A 16,418-nucleotide genomic window follows, 5' to 3' on the forward strand; every position below is an offset into this window, starting at 1 on the left:
ACATCGTAAACACATCGTAAATTTTGCACAAGCAAATTTAGGCTTTAATTTTCTATAAAAGACAACGGACATGGAACTCGAGACTGAAGACGTTGTCGTTGTCGTCTCGGTTGGGGCATTCCTTTGCCAGTTGCTGGCTTCGCCGTGCAACTGCAGCACGTAATTACAGCCCATTAATTTTTGTGTGCTTCTCGCTGCTTGCCGCTTCTTTCGCTTGGCGCATGCATGATAAGTGCCACTTGCCCAGCCCACAGACTCCAGTAACTCCGTACCACCGTGCCACAGTGCCACCGTACCCACTTGAGAGACTGAGCCTTCCCCCTTTTTCGCCTCCCTGTGCCCCGTTGCGTATTTGCTTTGATGAAAATGTTTCCCATTACTTGGCTTCTTGGTTGGGCATTGCCTGCCCCTCATGCGCCTGCCCGCCTCCTCCTGCTGCTCCTTCGTGAGTGCTCACCATGCAACGGTCTTTGTCGAGGTGTAACCTATATTTTTCTGTTATTTTTAATTAGAGGCTTCTCTGTGTGTCTGCTGCCTACCATCGTTGATTATTGTGCAGCATGTGGCAGCATGCCTGCGCCTCGGACAGTTGCCACTTGTGCAACGCGTGAAGCCAATTTGAGCAGCATTGGGATTCCAGCTTTGTAATTACATAACTCGCAGCTGGAACTGTGACTGAAGTTAGACTTGGACTTGGACTTGGACTTGGACTTCGCCTCTCCGACCCCGCCTTTCCGCCAAGAGTGACTGCATCCGCCAAGGCCTTCGGATGGGTTAATCAATTTATTTAAATGCTAATGAGCCTAATTATAGATTGCCCACAGATTGTTATCCTAAAACTGATGGCAGCGTAAATAGCCTCAAATGGCGTGTGGTACGTGCTAAGTCTGGTATTTCAAGAATGAAGAGATTGGAATGCTCCATAGGAATCAAACAAATAGACCCATCAAATTGTCGAGCGCATTGAGAAAGTCATTTCAAGTTAAATTATGTAGAAATATACATTTTTAGTAATAGGATAATAAAGTAGATAATAAAGTAAAAAATAATAAAAGGATAATCCGCGCATAGGTTTTAATTGCCGTAATATATATTCTTATTTATATTTAAATAAATGTGCACTTACCTTACAAATTCACACAAAATCGCCCGGTGTCTTCTATCAGAAGAAAAGAAACAGCCTATTTTTCACACACTGTAAAAAATGGAATAAAAAAGTCGATAAGAATGAGTAAAAGACAAGAAAAAGAAATCATATACGACAGAGAGAGAGAGAGAGAGAGAGAGAGAGAGAGAAAGAGAGAGAGAGAGAAAGAAAGAGATTCATAATCAATGTCAAACGCATTAATTATTTAATAGGTTTAAAGTAAATCTGACGGATATATACATATACTTATGTACATAAATCTACATAATTATTTCTTTATAATTTTGTAAGCAATCAATTGTAATTTTTAAAAACGGAATAAAGCGAATGATAATCGGATGTTTTATATCATACAATTATTGTTTCTTTTAAGAAATTATCCAAACATATTCCAAAATCAAAATTTGCGTTTTAAAAATATTTAAAGTAAATGCACAAATAAAAAAAATAGTGCTTTGCCATTCGCAGTCGGTAGGATTCGAACCTACGCTCCCAGAGGGAATCTGATTTCTAGTCAGACGCCTTAACCGCTCGGCCACGACTGCCCGTTGAGCATCAGCGGAACGTTTACCCATATAAGCACCCGAAGACAACGATAAACACAACAGGGCGAGTTATTAATACAATTTAGTTCTTAAGTGGGTTAATTGAGTAAATAAAAAAAGAGATATGATAGAAATAGAAACAAATTAAAAATAGTTTGCAAGAATGGAAAACATTTGATTGAAAAAACTCCGTATAAAATGTGCATGAAGAGCGAAGTGGACAGCGAAGAGGCTGTAAAATGTGCTGCAACGAATCGGCTGCAAATCAAGGCGTCAATTAAGAGGAGAAACGCTGGCGGCAGGCCGCAGCAACAAAAAGGTGGAGCCAAACGGCGATCCACTATCTCAGCCACGCTCCGACTCTGATCTTGCCGAGACGACGGCCAAAGCGACTGAATAGTGAAGATCGAAGACCCGCGGCTGTCGACTCCTCGACTACCTGGACTCTTCATTGGCACCTGTAATTTTTTTTATTTTTTTATTTTATTATTATCTGACGGCGGTGATTCACTTTGATGCCGTTCAGTCAACCAACCCGCCTCCTAAGCCGCCAAAGATATTGATAAAGTGTTAACAGTCGAAATTGATTGCCAGACAGTTGGCCAATGCGGCATTTGTCGCCAATTTGAGGGAGCTGCATTTCAGCAGTTGTCTCCGACTAGTGAGAGACAGGACTCTTGATAAATCGATGCCTGCACTGTGATCACCAGATAGCCAAGACAATTGTCCAGCCCGGACAGACAAATAGTAAAAACTACCTTTGTGAGCTTTGCTAATATATATATTATATCTCTAAATCTAAACGAAATAAGGCAATGATCCTCAAAAGATTCGTTACAAAACCTCGTGGAGGGAGTTGTTAGACCTAATCCTCTACTAAATATCTCAAAGTTTTGCAATATCTGAAAAAATGTCTGAGCTGAAATAAGTTTAGCTCCACTTCATCTTCAGCAGTTTTCCCTAATTGGTTTTTCTTTGATTTTCTTGCAGCAAAGTTCAGATCGTTACCGTTAGTTGCATGAGGCGGCAACAATGCTGGTGGGTAGCTAACCCAAATACCAACGCATTGTTGAGGCTAATGAGCTAAACACTTAATCGCCACAGTACCAGGTAATTCCAGGTAATTCCAAAGTCGAAAGACGTCGCCTCGCATTCCTGCAATTCATTCTGCGCGCAAGTTTAATTTAGCAAGCGCTATACATCAAATCCGCGTACCCATCCACAGCTAAATGAAGTAGTTACCAGTGTCGAGCCACTGCCCCCGGACCCATTCATCACCAGCGGGGAATTCAATTCACGCCTGCCAGGAATGCCTTTGACACACGCTGACCAGGTAGATCTGTAGCTGCTGCTGATGCTTCTGCTGCTGTTGTTGTTGTTGTTGTTGTTGCTGTTGTCCAAGGCGATAATTAGCGCTCAATTGTCGAACGTCATCTCTAGACTCTGGTCTGGTCTAGGCCCTGGTCGCACTCGTAGTTTCATTCCCGATCATCAGGCGGCCTTTTGTTGTGTCCGGGCGTACGTGACGAGCACCACAATTGCAGTCCATCAATGACGCAGCTCGAAAACTCTGCTGATGATCACTTGTGATCACCTGCCGCATGCCTTAGCAGGCTAAGACTCCAGCACAACCCAACCCAACCCCGCCCAACTCAAACTCTCTCTTCCTTCGTACCTCCAGCTGCTATTGTAGACAATTGCTGGCTGATTATGGGCGCGCCCAATTGTGATTATACGCATATTTAATGGGTTCTATTTTCTCAACAAATCCAGCTGAAGTTTTCGTAGTATTTGCTATCTAAAAGGAAGTCTCAAAAATTGAGCAAAGCTTTAAAGATGATCTCTAAACTGCTTAAAAATGATCTCTGGTCAGAAGCGTATTTTGTCAGATAAAAATAAGATAGACAAGTTTACTTTCATAGCCATTTATCTCAAGTTTAACTGGAGTTTAAAAGATATGTTTACAATATAGTTTTTATTTCTGTCTTCTAAGGGAATTAAGAAAAGATTTTTATCTAAAGAAATTATATATTACTAGAAGAAGGGGTTTACCGAGTGTGATTAGATTTATATTTTACTTGCAAGCAACTTATAAATTTAACATGAAGGTTAAATTAATTGAACCGCAATGCCAACTATTTGAGCATTGTTTTGGGATAAAATTTGCTTAGCAGCTAGCTACTACTCACTGAAAGAACTTTGGCTTAACTTGGTCAAGCAGAATTCAATATGTTTAAATTCTTTTAACATGTCCATCAGGCTGTAGACAGAATTCAATATATTTAAATTCTATTGTAAGTTGACAAGTGCTTAGCTGTGCTTTAACGATGCTTATCGACATTTTCTTTGGACAAAGCGCTTCGGTATAATCTTGAATCTGCCGCCAATCAGGCTTTTGGGGCTAACCGAACAACCCATCCGAGCAACTCTTCCAAATCAATGACAAATGTTGTCAAAGCGCATTTCGCACTGTTGCATCAACAGGATGACAAGAGGCGATAAATCTGGTTGGGGATTGGGGATTGGGTATTGCTATAAGAGCTGAAACATAAATGGCCTGGTGTTAGGTGTCAGTTATAGGCACTGACAACTGTCAATGATAAGACCACACACACATCAGGTTTGGCAGTGAAAAATGAAAGAGGGGGCCACAGCACGCAGTTTTTCAATTAGCCAGCCCGGCACGAGAGAGCGGGGGTTAAAAGCACTTGCGTGCCTACAAACAATTTCTCGAGGGGGATTTCATAACAAGTTGCTGGAATTTGCAGAGTTACAACATGCGATAATTGTGAAATTGCCTGGAATTCTGTTTTACATAATTGTATCAATAGTTGGATTAACAAACATCACATCAACAAACTCAGTGTCGGCCATGGCCTCAGCCTCAACCCCAACCACATTCTCATACTCAACATGAAGCAACATGCGCTCCTTCAGTGGCCATATGAGCTGTCAGTTTGATTTACTTGCAGCTGATGTGTCTATATAGTAGCTGCTGGTTCTGGTAATGGGGGGTCTAACCCGGTTGAACCCCTTCGAACCCTAATTAGCCACTTGGCAGGCCCATGGCATGACACGTGTCCCTCGTGTTAACTCAAGTGTTGCCAGCGACTGCGGCTTTTGGTTTGTCATTCGTTTGCTTCGCTGGCAGCTTTGTTATTTGAAACCAACAGCCCGACCAGACCAGACCATACTAGACGAGACGAGACGAGGCCAACCTAACCCAACCCAACCCAACCCAACCAACCATTGAGCTCGTGCCATAGTCTCACTCCTTGGATCTGGTTCTTGACATTTCTAGTTTCCGGTTTACTGCATTTCGTCATCGTCGTCATCTTCGTTCTGTTGCACTTTTCTTAATTAAAAGCCACATTGAGTTTTGTATTTGGTGTTGTTTGCCTGTTTGCACCACCTGCATTGCACCACTTGCCCACTTTTGTCGCCCTATCAACAGCTCAGTCAGCCCATAGAGTGGCTCTTAACTTCGAATAGGGCACAGCTCGCTCAGCCACACTCACATTAATGATCTTTTTGTGGTCGCTTGAGCCGCAAGCCATTCGTGCCTGTCAAAAGACAGAGCACGGGCTGAATGGGAAACAGAGATGGCTCTTATCTCGTGGACTTACTCAATCACCTGCTCTATCTGTTAGTATTACCTTAATTTATGAAAATCGAGCAGAAAGTTGCTTTTTAAGAGAATCAGCGATTAAGAGTAGAAAATGTATATAAATGTGAGAGAGAGAGAGAGAGAGAGAGAGAGAGAGAGAGAGAGAGAGAGAGAGAGAGTAATGCAAAGGAATCTATAAATATCATTAACTGGGGATAACCCATGCACAGAGCTGAATTGCCTAAATATATATTTACATTGAACATATACAATTTGTTAAACTGCCCCAATAATTGGCAACAAAAATCGTAAACACCAGACATTATAATCAGAGTATCGAAACGAGTAAGCCGTACTTTAATTTGTGAAAATCTCATAGAAAGGCAGCTATTAAAAAAGTTTCTATTGCTTGAAAATGAGATAAAGTTGATCGAAGGAACAACAGCAAATAATAATCAAACTTTTTTTACAAAATTATTCAATAAAAGAAACTTTAAGAATCTTCTTACATTTTCAAAATTGACGTTTAGGTAAGTCCCGTCAAAAATTGGAGGCAATTTACCTTTTGGTTAAAATATAGAAAGATAAAAGTTATCTCCTAATGGCAGATTCTCACGAAGAGAATTTGAATGGTTTTTGTACAGCTATCTTTATTACTTTGCTGTTTTTCAACAAATTCCTGACCACAGTGATCCTCTCCAATCGTGAGAAAAACGGCCCACGACTTTCCACACAAAAATTTCACTCGAACTTTAAATGCCTTGTTGAGTTTTCACCGAATTGGATTGGCGGGTTCATGACACCACGTGGGCAAAAACAACAAGCGCGAACACACAACATTTGGCGACAAACAACAAGTTGTTGTTGCATTTAGCTGTTGTTGTTAGCTGTTGATTGCCAGCAAGCAACATGCAACAAATCAGGCAACAGGTTGCCGCAGCTCTTGTTCCGCCAGATATCAAATTTCAGCTCTCGACAGCCAAACTCCGCATCGAATGCTACTTTCGGACAAATAAACTCCACCTAGGCCAGGTGTGCGGCTGGCGGCGTCGTTGGGAGTAATCGCGCATTGGTTTGCTTGGCCAAACGGCAAACGAAATTTGTTTCAAGGTTAGTTAAATACAAACTCGTAATTTACATGACGCGCCAGGAATTGGAGGTTTCTTCGTTTTTTTCTTTTTATTTTTGTTGAGCACAAACTCAAAAGCGAAACTCATTTAAGCAAATAAAAGGCAAATGAAAAGCTTCCAGCACGCAAATAAATTTTTAAAATGCAATACCCTTATTAGGGGTATGGCGACTTTGTCAAGCAACTAGTTTCGAGTTTTGAATTAAATATAATATATATATATCCCAATTATTGTTAAATAGTAAATTTGTTAGCTGCAGTTCGGAACGGATTTCTATGCCTGCCCTATATACGACCACAAACCTGGCAATATTTGTGGTCTCCCTTAAAGGCAAACGAGCGCAAAATATAAAATAAACATTTCCAAAATTATTTTAAATTAATTTTAAGGTTTATATCTTCAAATTCCTTCTATAGAATATCTGGTTTAAAAGACAAACTAGTTATTTTAAGAGAATCTTTTAACAAAATTGGTTCGCTTTCACAAATATCTAAGTTAAATTATATATGAATATCATAAATAAGAGGTCTGCCATAATTTTAAAGTAAAATTAATTTAAATTAACATTAATTTTTTTGCCATATTGGTGCAACAGTTAAAACTTATATATGTTTTTTTTTAATAAATTTTCCAAAATTGATTTAATTGCAATTTTTAAAATAAAAACTGTTTTCGAACTGTTTTGCTTTTTAAATTTCCATTTTCTTACTGAATTTTTCATTTACTAAGGGAAATGTTTAATGTAAATTTCGTCTGAAAGCGTATTAATAAATCGCCTTTGTATCGAATTGGCTGTTTTAATGTTAATTTATTTTCATGTGGATTTTCTGGCTGGCAACGTAAACCAGATTCTGGAGCTTTCATTACAAATTGTATTTGATTAGCTGAGCAGCAGGTTAAAGAGGAGACACCCTGACAGGTTACCCCACTCCAAATGGCATACGAAATTTTAATTGGAGCTCTCAAGTGATTCGTCGTATGCTTGACTCTGATTAAAAGAAAATACACACATATAGACATACAGACATGCAGACAACTCCTAAACAATGCCGGGCAATTGTTCGAGTCGCTTTCTTATCGCGACGCAGAGATGCAGATAGAAGTGGACACATTCATGATGACCGGCTCGAGTCCCTGACCCTACGGCAAGTGAGCATGCCAAAGAAATGCCAACAACAGCATGATAAGAACTCAAAGCTGAGAGCGTGTCTAGACTCCGGTCCGATTGACAATAGCTATAAACTCTTCTATTTGTTCCCCTCTTCTGTTTTTTGCACTATTGTTCTTTAGTTTTTGTATCAATTTAATTACAGATAAAAACATTTGCTATAAAAAAAGCCGTCATTTAATAACAATTTCATTATTAATTGTTTGTGCTTAACCACATGGGCCAAATGATGACAAGTGGAATGCGAGAAAGTCTATAAAAAAATCTCATTATAAATACACTTTTTTCTTCATAATTACATATATGTGGCATTTGTTGCAAATCATGCTTTTACAACTAACATTTATTTGCAGCTTTCAACATATTGCCAATGCCGCCAATGCTAACCCGAACAATAGAGTTCCCTTAGTTCCAGGCACATCTTCCCTTCAGTTAATCTAGATATCTACTCTTTGACTTCCTTACACCGAACCAATTGAAAATGAGATGAAAGGGTATATTGGTTTTGTGCAAGTGTATGTAACAGGCAGGAAGCATTTCTGACCCCACAAAGTATATATATTCCTGGTCCATAACAAGAACCGACTGGATATACGTTCTCAGCACCTATTAAAGCTAAAAGCTAGAGACTTAAAGAGACGTGATTTTGAACATAGGTACTCCTAGTGCTCGAGTAGTATGAGTTTGTTTCCGAAAATCGTTAGCTTGCATCGTTTCCATGATAATCGATATCCGATTTTGAGCAAATATCTGAGATTTTAGGAGCTAGAGTCACCTATACAGATCAATCAACTATCACATCAAAGCTATCTTGTTACGGCTGTGAGGAATGAGAGGGTTGCAAGGTTGAATGGAGTTGCGAGATCGACTGCGCTACAAGGAACGATATTGGTAGAGAAGAAGGTTCAGAGTATCCTCCAATCGGGCCCTCTCGACTAGAGCATACTATCTTGTTAAAGTTCTTTATATGAAACTCGATCCAGTTGTTGTAGTTAGTGCAAATATCGAAACGGACGCATTCAGATGGCAGAAAGAAGTTGTATTATCAAAATTGCATTTATTTGTAATCCCCCTAATGACAGAAGATTATGTTTGGAGTTATGCAAGAGTATTTAATCCGTGGCACTAGAAAAGATTTTCCTGGTTGCGCTGCTTTTGCCAATTAATTTATTATTAAAATGCTTCTGATTTTCTACTAGAGCTCTATCCAATTATGTAATTAATTATTATTGTTAAATATTTGTACATTTATGCAAATTGTGCGTATTTTCATGTAATTTTAATTGCAAATATTTCCCATTTTTTCGCGTTGCTATCCTTTTATAATTAATTTATGGGATTTTCGTTTGGTATGCAAAGCCTTCAAATTTAAACAACAAAAAATTGAGGCGCAAACAACATAATATATTTAATCAACCAAATGGTAATTTTTCTGTTGCATTTAATTACGGCCACACATCATGCGTGTGCACTGAAAACCCAAGCGAAAAAATGTTATTAATAATTTACTTATAACACGCGTGTGTGCGTGTGTGTGTGTGTGTGTGCATGTCTAGCCGTTAAGGCAAACAAACAATCCGCATAAAGGTAATAATTAATAAAATTGTCAATGGACCTAAATGGGTATAAACATAAAAAATTGGATATATATTTAAAATCTTAGCCAACGACCATTATACGACTTTTCCTTAAAAACTGTCTGATTCATTTTTTAATCATGTTGAGCATCAATCAGTCAATCAGTCAGCCTGCCAGTCAGTCAATCAGTATTTAAGAAATCAACGATTCCTTTAGACTTGAGACAAATGTTTACAATTTGGTGCTTTGTCGAAAATGAACTAGAACTTTGTTACAGACCTCCCATTGAAGCAGCTAGACCTACAACCGGGCATCTGAGTGGGGTCGTTTATCTTGCAAACGAAATCTGTCACATGTCCAACATATTTATTGGCATAGCGCCCCCGAGCACACAAGGCACAAGGCACATGTGTCTGGCTGGGTGCCATTACCAGTTTGGCAGTTTGGTTTGCTCCAAATCATGTACAAATAAATGCGCCAATAAATTTCATCATTAAAATCACTTAATTTTGATCTACGATGAAAATAGTGAAAAATCACCAATGCCAAAGCCAAAGTCGAGAGCCGTGTTAAGAAATACACAGAACCGGACCCGAACAGCCAGGACCAGAGCAGAATCGAGCTCTCTTTAGCAGTTGCAGTCCATATAAATCATAAAATAAAAGACACTAAAAGCAAAAATAAATCAAAAAAAAAAAAAATAAAAAATAAAAACACGAAAATAAAGCAAAAATGAAACACATGCAAAACCGGGCGAACATTAGAGAAACTTTTTTTGCGCCCATACCGATCCGGTCTGGTTTCGGTCTCGGTCTCGGTCTCGGTCTCGGCTGCAGCTACCAAAGTCCGCAGACCTGGCCGCAAAATTAATTGTAAAACGCGCCGCAAACACGCTCCAGCTCCAGCTGCAGCACTGCGTCCAGTCCATAATCTACATAATTCCCGCAGCGAGCGGCCCACCCCGAGACCTGGTACTCGGATACTCTCGAAACTCTCGAGACGCATGCGTGGCCATTGGCCGTGAGTGTCTTTTGAAATATGACGCCCAGTTCTTTGCAATAGATACGAATGTCTCGCCCATTTCTAATGGACGTCTTCCAAGAAGTCTCCAACGGCCCATTTAAATGGAAGTTTTTCCTATTTTTCAATTGCCTGCAAATGAATGTGGCATCTGTGTTGCCCCTGTGTGAGACTAGAGCTTGCCAGCAATTTTGAATCTCTGATCATTTGTTGGCTAATTGCACATAAAACAAGTAAACATACAACAAGAAAGTACCCGACTAGGGAATACGCTAACATTCTTCTACTAACACCGGAGATAAAATAAAAGATACTTGATCTGTATATATTATTCTGGAAGCTTTGATGACTCTAGCCATTAAAACCGAGCAGATTTGCTCAAAAAACACGATTTCGATATTGATTTTTATCGATTGCTTTGAAACGGGGCAAGTTATCGATAATAGGAAACAAACTCGTACTGCGCAGGCACTAGGAGGACCTAAGTTCAGACGTCTCTAGTTCTTAAAGTTTCTGATTTCGACGCGTTCATACGTACAGAAGGACATAGGTAGATCGACTCGGCTATTGATGCTGATAAGAACAATATATATATATACTTTGTGGATCTGTGGAGATGCTTCCTTCTGCCTGTTGCACACAATTCTATACATTTTTAATGGGTATAAAAAGGTACATTCGCCTAAAGCAATATCTTGGGCTAGTAGTTAAAACTAGTTGAACTGTTACTCTGCATGGCGCTAACTAAATTTATAATTATTTTATTATATTTAGAAATTATATTTTGCTTGCTGAGATGTTTCTCCGTTAGTTCTGTAGCACAGGCAATAAAGCATTTAAGGAAATCGGTCAAAAGGGAATGAAGAAAAGAAATTCTGCACAGAAAAGTTATAGCATGAAGGGTACAACTGGATAGTTCAAAATTTCCATCATTTTGTACAGTTTAAAAACTCATTTAGAAGCTAATAATTTAATAGATATTTTAAGAGGCTAAAATCTATGTCAAAAACAAGGTGCTTGGAAACATATTGGATACATGAATATACTTCTGTATCCATTGACAGCTTTCAGGCAATGGTTAAGCAGACTTTTGGTTCCAAAACCAAGAAATAGAGAGTTCATTAAATCAAAGCACAGTTGGTACGGAATTTTTCGACAGTTTTCCTTATTTGCAGCGCCATTAGAAGCACTTGACTCTACGATACTACAGTCTAAACGTGCCGAATCTGCAGTTTATCGAATGGCCCATAAACTGAGCGCCTGGCTACTGTCAACTGTCAACTGTCCACTGACTACTGTGCCCCAGTGTCCACCTGCGAATGCGACTGGTCTCCCGTTGAGCCACAATAAAAAAAAACATAAGCCGACAACTGATGCGTCTCTTGGCCTCGAGTGTGGACCCAAAAGCTGACCAGTTAAGAGCGGATTGCGGCGAGTGTAATTTAATAAATTAATTGCAACAATTAGTTGCTTCATTTTTATTGAAATCCTTGTAAATATTGAGCTAGACACGACTCCACAGCAATTGGCTGCCATTTCAATTGAATTTATGGCGCATCTCTCATGTAGCCACCAAATGGAGCTGCTAGCCGGGAGGCGGTTCCAGTATTAAATATGGCAAATTTATGCAGGTGCCATGAAAAATTCGACAATTGATTATTGCGCATAGATTCATTTGGGGGGTGTCAACGAAAGGCGTAAAATTGACTTAAAAACGCTTTATTTTAATTTGTTTTGTTTTCAATTTGAAGAGATGCGTAAATATCCGGAAAAGTGAACAAAAAAGCAGATTGAACACTTAATTTTAACTAAGAATAAACCAAAATTGAAAATAAACGAGATGGTAAGAATAATTCCCAAGCCGAAGATTTATTACCCTTGTAAACATTTGTCTTAAGATTTGGCCGATTGTTGGAATAATGAAGATCGTAAATGCTGAGTTTGATGAAAATATATTGAAAAACAGATCTTTTGACATAGATAAACTCATTTGCGACCAATTATAAGATTTGGATCATATGTGAGCAGCAGTTTCATAGTTAGTAATAGTAATAATAGTTAGTATTAAACTAAAGGCCTTACTAGCCAGGGCATTTTTTTTTAATTATAGTCTGATAGTTTATAACCATATTTTATAGTTACAATAATAATTATAGCTTGGACATGGAACATTTCACAAAAACCAGAATCTATCCTAGGATAACAACTGATAACGTCTATAAGGTCACCTCAGCCTTCATAAGACTCTTCATATGAACGGGTAATAGCTTTACATTCCACGTAGTCAGTTCGTTATGCGGTAATTTGAGCGTTTGCTTTCATTACACATTTTGTGTCACCTGCATTTGTCGCCCTGGACTCGAGCTGTTGGACATTCCCCTTTGCCCGGCCTAACTGCAAATGGGCTCCACTACATGTGCCCCATGTCAGATGGGCTAATTTATAGTGTTACATTGTACGTGACTAAACTACAAGTCCACTTCAGTCTATTGTCTGAACAAAACAAAACCAAATACTGCTGCTGCTGCGTCCCCAGCAACACGTGGGCAACGGGCCAAAAAAGCCCAATAAAATGTTAGAACATCAACTGCATATTGATGACAGGCCACAGACGATGCGAACGATGACGAACGCTTTGGAGCAGGTGAAGCCTGCACTGTTATACCCTGTAATTATCGAATGCCATAAAAAAGGTCTAAAAGTAAAACAAATCGTATATGGTAGATTTACGAGCTAAAGCTCATTTATTATCTTATCTCCCGCAACGTTAAATGTTTCGATTTTTGGTATACTTGCATTATTTTATGATCTCTCAACATTCTAAAAAAAACTAGAAAAATGGGAGCATAAATTCATTCACTTATTAAGAAATAATAATTGCATTCAACGGCAAGTTGAGGTGTGTGTTTGCATAGGAAATACGAAAAATATACAGGGCATCGTCTAGTCGAGCTTTTGGTTTGGTTTGTTTGTTTGGTTTCGGTATTGGATTTGGGTTAAGAGCGAAGCATCGCTCAACTGCAAAACGCAAATGCAACAATTCGGTTTTGGGCTTTGTTTTTGGGGTCAATGTCAATTTTGTTTTGCTGGCCGGCTGGCTGGAGGAGGTCGTGTGCCTGTGTGTGTGTGTGTGGGGGGGGGGGGGGGGGGGCAAGCCCCATGCCGCCCTGCGCCGGGACGCGTTTGGCATCTTAAGCAGCCGCAGCCGACACGGACATATATAAAACCAAGCGGGGCGACTCGCAGTCAGTCAGTCAGTTAGCCAGTCACAACAATGAAACTCAGCCCAGTGGTCATCGTGTTGCTCGCCTGCGTGCTGAGCCTGGCGCAGGCGGATGTCCAGCAGCAGCGTCGTCGCTACCAACTGCAGCAGCAGCAGCAGCAGCTGCAGCGGCAACAACAGCAACAACAGCAGCCAGGTTACAGCTACAGGCCAGCGGCTCAGAATCTAGAGCAGATTGCACAGCCAGCGATCAGCTATGCCGCGCCACAGCCGCAGCAGTTGTACAGAGCTCCTCCAGCGCCTGCCCAGGCAGAGGCAGCTGCACCACAGCCGCAGCAGTTCTATAGAGCGCCCGTCCAGGCAGAGGCAACCGCAGCGACGCCAGCACGGCTGCAGGCAAAGCCCGCGCGTTTGGTGGCCAACAGCGAGGCGCAGGAGGACGACATCGATGATGCCGCCGAGGAGGTGGAGGTGCCAAGGGCAGCGCCAGCAGCTCCCGCTGCCGCTCCAGCGCCGCTCGCACCCGTTCAGCCGCCAACCATTGTCTACTATCCGGCGGGCGCTGTCAGCTTTGTGCAGCCAACCTCCTTTGCCAAGTTCATAGCAGCGCCTCAGGCGGCACCAGCAGCAGCTGCTGCCTATGTGGCCGCGCCTCAGTACTATGCTGCCTACTATGGTTAGGAATATGCTAACTCCTGAACTGTAGCTGCAGCTTCTCTTTTCTTAATAAAATAACAACTTTATATATTATCTACATTTATGTTTATCCTCAATTAAGAATTTCCCCATTTCTTTTATGTTCCTAGTTCTTAGTTCTAAATTGTTGCCCTCTTTCTATATTGTTTACTCTCCTTATATAAATTATTTCGCAAAGCCCGTCGTCTATTTCCTTTATTTGAAATAGGACTAATAAACTGGAATTTAAGCCAAGAGTCTTCTTGTTCAGTTGCCCGAATAACCGCGACAATAGTATTTTTTAATTTTTAAATGATTATGCCATTTACAACACTGCAATTAATCAGCGATCTTTACAGCACTGCAGTGTTAATCAACGTCCCTTTTGTGATGGCAAAAAAAAACCATAATAACTTTGCTTGTTCTTTCATAATTCATTCGGTTAGTTAAAACTTTAATTTTACTGCATTTCTCGTTAGTTTTAATAGTTTTAATCATATTCCGCCGTTTTGGGCCACCTTCCTCCCTGCCTAGACTCGCGTGATTAAGCTGCAACAGAACAAGCTATATCATCATGGCAGATTTGAGTACCACTCCGACTGCGGGACCGCAGACAGAAAGCTGCCTGAAAACGGTAGGCAATTCCACGAGAGCCTAACGAGCATTTGTCGAAAGAAGATGCGAACGCGACTTAAGGCTCGGCAGTCTGACAATGAGTGAGCAAAGATAATCTATTATGACCGTAACAAGAAATAAATCCCAACTCGGTAATCCATCATTTTACGACTTGGCAATCAAAATAAGGAGTTTAGCTAAGTCAGTTAAGGAGTCGGACGGCCGGACAATGGGCGGCCAATCAACGGCCAACAAAGTTGGCTGACTACCTCAGTAACTGAGCCCCAACTAGAGATGAGTTCGCATCGAATTCCCTTTAACTGCTTACAATTATTAGAGGGTATTTTATAGTATAATATGGCAAGCTAAATCCATCCAGCCGAATCAATCTATTTATGTTTTATGTAGTTATGTGTAAGTGAACACACACATGCGTTTTTGGTGTCTTTTCCATCACTAAAAATGTTCACATTCTCAAAATAAACAGCTGTACAACACTGGTTCTTTTACATAAATGATAGGTACAGGAAAGGAAATGAGAAATGAATCGCTCTTTTATATTAAAAGCAAAGAAACCAAGTTATCTTAGGGTGTTGATTGACAATGCGATTAGTGCATGATCAGTTATTGATAGGGTTAACTCGTGTCACGCGCTCATCACTGGCAGCGTCTAACGAACAAGTCGAAAACCATGTTAACGTTAAGCCCGAACTAGAAGCGAACCCACAGATTGAGCAGAGAGTTGCGATCAGGAAACATGCATTTTCGACATGCTGCATACACATTCAGGCCACATTCAGCGGGCGGGTTGCAGTCGAAGCAGGGAGCAGAGACGAATTCAAAGCTCAATTTACGGCAGCCTGACGACTTGGACAAGTGGCAGCTTTGGGCCATTTTAGCCAGAGCCCAGCCGCTGATGGCTGTCTGCTTCTCTGCCTGCCTGCCTGGCTGCCTGCCTGCCCGGCTATCTGTCTGTCTGTCTGTCTGTCGCTTTGTCTATCTGGCCGACTAAATAGTTGCCAATAATCCGTGTCCAAATTGATCGGGTTGCCGTTTATGGTAATGGACGAACTTTGGATGCCAAAATGTTGGCCGTTGGTCACTGGCGGAATGCTTCATTACCGATGCACAAACTTGGGCGTGCGTCTCAAATGATTTGCAACGGTTTTCAGGCGGCATTTTGCATTATTATTGCTTCATTTTCTACTCCATTCTGGGGCTACAAGCGGCACCAGCAGCCATGAAGAATGCTGTCAATTAGCGTAAGAAAGGAGCGACAGTGGATGCTACTCCCCAGCAGATTGATAAGCTGCTGCTGCTGCTGATGATGCTGCTGCTGCTGCTGCTGCTGGATGTGGGTTGGAGTTGGAGTGAAATTGCGAGCATACCGGAAACCCAAGTAGTGACAGCTAGCACGCCCTATGCTGGGGCATAAGCCCATTTGGAACTGCTCATACATTTTCAAAATCGCATTTAAAGGTGAAAGGTGAAGGTGCAACAGTTAGTGGTGGGCAACAGTATCTGGTTCGCTGCCTATTGGAGCCATGCCAATGGGGCTTAGCAAAATGCTCAAAAATTCAAAAAGAAGAAAAATAGAAAGAAATATGGGCTAGTAAGAAAAAGAAAACAACACACAGAAACAGCCATGGCAAAATCAACATGTGGGCGGCACATGCGAGTACTTTAAGCAAAGAAAAAGGCAAAAGCAAC

The 16,418-nt window shown here is 40.7% G+C and overlaps 1 protein-coding gene and 1 non-coding gene across 2 annotated transcripts; one reads left to right on the top strand and one right to left on the bottom strand.

Moving 5' to 3' along the window:
• Positions 1-1,610: 1,610 nt before the first annotated feature.
• On the bottom strand, positions 1,611-1,692 carry Trnas-aga. The gene has a single exon. It is a non-coding gene; the product is annotated as a tRNA-Ser (tRNA).
• An 11,777-nt stretch (positions 1,693-13,469) lies between these two features.
• LOC115771544 (skin secretory protein xP2) lies at positions 13,470-14,233 on the top strand. Its single transcript, XM_030717283.1, has one exon. It carries the CDS (start codon positions 13,470-13,472, stop codon positions 14,097-14,099), a length of 630 nt encoding a protein of 209 aa, XP_030573143.1. The 3' UTR covers positions 14,100-14,233.
• Positions 14,234-16,418: the final 2,185 nt, after the last annotated feature.

This window comes from Drosophila novamexicana, unplaced genomic scaffold (assembly GCF_003285875.2).
Source record: "Drosophila novamexicana strain 15010-1031.04,08,12 unplaced genomic scaffold, DnovRS2.1 tig00000072-arrow-arrow-pilon, whole genome shotgun sequence".
Lineage (NCBI taxonomy): Eukaryota > Metazoa > Arthropoda > Insecta > Diptera > Drosophilidae > Drosophila > Drosophila novamexicana.